The following is a 5,057-nucleotide window of genomic DNA, read 5'->3' as shown; positions in this document are numbered from 1 at the left end:
AAGGAGGGCGGATCACGAGGTCAGGAGATTGAGACCATCCTGGCTAACATGGTGAAACCCCATCTCTACTAAAAATGCAAAAAATCAGCTGGGCATGGTGGCACTCACCTGTAGTCTCAGCTACTCGGGAGGCTGAGGCAGAAGAATCGCTTGAACCCAGGAGGCAGAGGTTGCACTGAGCTGAGATCATGCCACTGCACTCCAGTCTGGGTGACAGAGCGAGACTCCATCTCCAAAAAAAAAAAAATTATACCAGGACAACAACAGCACAAACTGGGCTTGTCCCAGGTGGACTGGGACATAGGTACTGGATTTAATCCCCCATCCCTGATTAACAGAGTAGCTCATCTGCAACTGTTTGAACTTAGTTACATTTTAATTCCCAACTTTTAAAAAGGGACCAGAGGCTGGGGGCGGTGGCTCATGCCTGTAATCCCAGCACTTTGACAAGCCGAGGCAGGTAGATCACCTGGGGTCAGGAGTTAGAGACTAGCCTGGCCAACATGGTGAAACCCTGTCTCTACTAAAAATACAAAAACTAGCCAGGCGTGGTAGTGCACGCCTGTAATCGCAGCTACTTGGGAGGCTGAGGTGGGAGAATCGCTTGAACCCGGGAGGGGGAGGTTGCAGTGAGCCAAGATTGTGCCATTGCATTCCAGCCTGGGCGCTAGAGTAAGACTCCCATCTCCAAAAAATAAAAATAAAAATAACAAATAAAAAGGGTACAGAGGATGCCTAGAAATGCTTTTACCTTATTGTTCAGAGAACGTTGCTCTGTGGTCTTGGAAAAATAAGCTCAGGAGTACTCGGCTGCTTTCCTCTGCTGTCTCTACCAGCTCTGAGCAGGCAGCATGGCCAGCCACCTTGATTATATGACCTCCAAGCTTCATAGACCTTCAAGGTAGGTGATATTATTGAAATCTTTCATTTAGTAAGCTTACCTAACCTGCTCAAAGCAAGGGTGACTAAGTAATTGTCAAATTGAATCACTTGTGAGAATAAAAGGCCGTGCTATTCTACTTATGCCAGCACAAACAGCATAAACCAGGACTGTTCTAGACCCAGCAAGCAGGAAGTAAAAGCAGCTTTCCTCTGGTCAAAGAGTTGGCAGGTGGTGCTGAACGACTCCGGAACGTGAACTGCCCTACAGCAGGCATCTTCTACAGTCAAGCTATCTCCTGGAGGTTACAAGCACCTGCAAAAGTGATTCCCCAACATCTTGTCCAAATAACTTCTCTTATCTTTTTATTTAAAAAAAAAATAAAACAGTCACCACCAACCACACGACAACTTGCCAGGCAAGGCCTCACTTCCCTCCCTCCTTCGCGTCCCGTGTGCCTAGTCAGCAGGGTCAGGAAGGCAGTCAGCACTGATGTTAGCTTCGCCCAAAGGCAGTATTACAGAGAGAGGCTTAGGAAAGTGAAGGAAACCTGGACAGGCTTTTCAGTATTGAGAAGTCACTTAAAACTGATTTGTTTTCAGTAACTGGTATGTCTAAAATGCAGGGAGGGAAGACCATGCTGTCAACAATCATAACCCACTTTTTACAGGTTGGCTCCAGGAAGAGGTCGGTTGGAACAGTGTTTAAAGGAAGGAGAGTGGTTTCATAAGCTTGCTCAGCTCTCCTGGAACGAAGACTAAGATGCTACATGTTGCTTGTTAGGCTTATACTACGGCGGGTCTGGGGCTGCAGGTCAGGAGTCCTTGTTAGTGCATTTAGTGCTGGTGAGAAGGGTAGGCCCCAGTCTTGGACGCTGAAGTCCTCTAAAGACAAGGCAGAGACGCAGCCTCAGATCCCCCGTCACCTTCCACTGAATAAGGGGGATGGAGAGGAGGTCTTAGTGGCTGGCCTCCTGCAAGCCCAGATGCCTGCCAGCCTGGGCCTGCTTCCTTAGCGCTGTGAGAGCTTGTGTCTGATGGGCAGAGAGGAGCAAGTGCAGTCGCTCTCGGGTTGACTCCGCGCAGGGCTCCCCAGCTTCAGGCTCACAGGGTAACCCTGCTCTGTGACCCAGCGGCGGCTTCAGCCCCAGAGAAGGCCGTGGCACAGGTGGTTTAGGCATAGCCACCAGCCATTTGACTGGTGGCTGCATTGCTGCCTACTCCTCGCCAGGCCTGGTAGCTGAAGAAGGCACTCACTCCATAGGCGATCATCACCAAACATGCAAAGAACTGAAAGAGAGGCAAGATGGGTGTAAGGACCAAGAGGGTAACAGTGACACAAGCTCCAACCAGATCTCAGGCCAGGCAGGAGGGGTTTTGGCAGCTGTACCATCTCACACTCAGCCAGATGCATTTCACAGCTGTTTATCATGGAGCTGATGAGCACCAGGGTCCTGGGATGCCAACATTACCTTCTAAGCACGGGAAACAGCTAAGAACCACAGGCGGGGCCTATCAGATTGTGATAAGGACAATGAAGGACAAGATAAGACTGACAGAGGGGACATCTAGCAAGGATTTAGTTCTAAAAAGACAACATTCAAAGGCCACCCTAGGAATTTTTCTAGAACCGGTTCACACCTCTATATTAACACCTGCAGCCACATTCAGAAGCTCCCCGTCTCTGTCCCCATCACTGAATTTGCTGATTTCAAAACTGCCCTCATCAGGAAGAGTAAGGAACCAAATGAGTGCCCATCGAGGCCCTGCCCTCCCCTGGGCTTGGCCGTGGCTCCAGGCCCGGAGTCCAACCTCTCTGAGCTGGAGCCTCCTGTCAAAAGGGACTGGTAGTCCCCTCCTCTCCCTCACTGTGGGTGTCGCAGGATCTTGGGAGGAGATGGGTGTGCAGGGCCTCGTGGTGTGAAGGGTGACAGGTGTGGAGGGGACTGCAGGCACTTCACTAGCCACCTGATGTGGGCCTGGAGTCTGGGTTTCACGGGAGAGCCTATGAATCTCCCAGAATGGTTTAAACCAAAAGGTTTTTGCACGTGCACTTGTCAGTGGGAGAGCATCCAGTTTTTCACAGTCTCCAAGGGGGCACGTGACCCTAAGTCAGTGTGGCACAGTTGATTTACAACAAGGTTCTATAGTTAACCCAGGTGGGGCGTGGTAGCTCACACCTGTAATCCCAGCACTTTAAGAGGCCGAGGCATTCAGATCACCTGAGGTCAGGAGTTCAAAAGACCAGCCTGGCCCACATGATGAAACCCCATCTCTACTACAAATACAAAAATAAGCCAGGCGTGAGACTCCATCTCAAAAAAAAAAAATAGCTGGTATGGCAGCACACACCTGTAGTCCCAGCTACTTGGGAGGCTGAGTCAGGAGAATCACTTAAACCCAAGAGGCAGAGGTTGCCATGAGCCGAGATCGCGTCACTGCACTCCAGCCTGGGCAACAGAGCGAGACTCCATCTCAAAAAAAAAAAAAAAAGTTAAACCAAAACTTCCATTGCCCACCACACATCACTCCCCACTGTTAATTATGGAAGCCTGGAGGCAGCCCAGCTCCCCTCTGAGACCCACTGAGCATTCAGGTGACAATTTCTCAGGAGGTGGCAGGTGCCTGGCCTCAGACCAAGCAAGCAGCGTGAGTCCTGGGGCCGAGACCCTGCAGACCACTGAGGGAGCCTGGGAAGCAGACTCACCGAGGCAGCCGCACGCTGGTTATACGGCCGGGTGCCCCTCAGGGATGTCAGGTCGACTGCTGCAGAGCAGGCGATGAAGGCGGTGATGTAGAGAACGGTGGCGCTGATGTTAAAGATCATTAACTGCAGGACATGGGGGTAGGGAGTGGGGAGAGAAAAGGCTTAAGACACAAAGAGAGGCTGGGCATGGTGGAATCACACCTGTCATTCCAGCACTTTGGGAGGCTGAAGTGGAAGGATCGCTTGAGCCCAGGAGTTAGAGACCAGCCTGGGGAACATAGGTAGGCCCCATCTCTACAAAAAATAAAAAAGTTAGCCAGGCATGGTGGCGCACACATGTGATCTCAGCTATTTGGGAGGCTGAGATGGGAGGGTCACCTGGTGCCACGAGTTGGAGGCTGCAGTGAGCCATGATTACACCACTGCACTCCAGCCTGGGCGACAGAGTGAGATCCTGTCTCAAAAAAAAGACACACAAGGAGACCAACAGTTGGGGCCTCTTTGTTCCCACTGGCACACCCCTTGAGTAGCCACTGGAAGGGGACGCAAACACCTGGGTCTTTCCCACCAACAGGGCCCCAAGAGGCCGCGGTTTCCAGGGGTCAGCCTATTAAGCCCTGGTCCCCAGGAGGCCTGCTAAGCAGGGAGCATGAACACACCTGAGGCTGGGGAAAGGGAATGACAGGAAGGCCTCAGTGATGGGGTAGGGGCAGTGCCAAACCCATTCCTCACAGAAAGAGGCCAGTCCATGACCCATCTCTTTGTACCAGCTAAAGAAACACAGGCCACTCCTCCAAGTGTGGCCCAGGGCCAAGCCCAGGCTATCCCTGGTACCACTGCAAGGTTTGGCTCTGTGGCTGGGCCTCACATCCCTCTCTGCCTCCAGGGGGAAGAATCTTTGTCTCTCTTTTGGCCACATCCTAAGCTCGAGGCTCTAAGTAAATGCCAGGGTCAGGACCAGGAGGACCAGATATTCCCAGCTGGATACAGAACCAGACTGGCAGGAAGGGGCCCTCTGCTGACAACCAGGCCCCAATCCCTCATCTCAAACGCTTGGCCCCAGGAGCCCATTTACAGTCTTCAAACGCATGGCCCTCAAACATTCATTCGGTTTGTCCAATATACCTTTTAAAAATTACCGACATTATAAAATTAGATTTAATGAAAACCTGAAAACTTCATGTAAAAATTTCATATTTAAAAAATCTTGGCCAGGTGCAGTGCCTCATGCCCTTAATCCCAGCACTTTGGGAGGCCGAAGGCAGGCAGATCACTTGAGGTCAGGAGTTAGAGACTAGCCTGGCCAACATGGTGAAACCTCGTCTCCAACAAAAACACAAAAATTAGCCAAGAGTGGTGGTGACCGCCTATAATCCCAGCAACACAGGAGGCTGAGGTGGGAGAATCACTTGAACTCAGGAGGCAGAGGCTGCAGTGAGCTAAGATTACGCCACTGCACTCCAGCCTGAGC

General features: G+C 51.4%; 1 protein-coding gene across 1 annotated transcript in view; it reads right to left on the bottom strand.

Annotated features, from left to right (window-relative positions):
* Positions 1-1,222: 1,222 nt before the first annotated feature.
* Positions 1,223-5,057, bottom strand: part of PLLP (plasmolipin) — a 33,780-nt gene continuing 29,945 nt past the window's right edge. The window contains exons 3-4 of the mRNA XM_011938848.1: positions 3,587-3,709; positions 1,223-2,169 (exon numbers count right to left, since the gene is read on the bottom strand). Of these exons, the coding sequence (XP_011794238.1) occupies positions 2,053-2,169; positions 3,587-3,709 (240 nt within the window). The 3' untranslated portion in view covers positions 1,223-2,052. The remainder of the gene's footprint in view (positions 2,170-3,586; positions 3,710-5,057) is intronic.

Source organism: Colobus angolensis, unplaced genomic scaffold (genome assembly GCF_000951035.1).
Source record: "Colobus angolensis palliatus isolate OR3802 unplaced genomic scaffold, Cang.pa_1.0 Scaffold178, whole genome shotgun sequence".
Classification (NCBI taxonomy): domain Eukaryota; kingdom Metazoa; phylum Chordata; class Mammalia; order Primates; family Cercopithecidae; genus Colobus; species Colobus angolensis.
The sequence above is the reverse complement of the archived record's forward strand: the minus strand, read 5'-3'. Positions and strand labels throughout refer to the sequence as shown.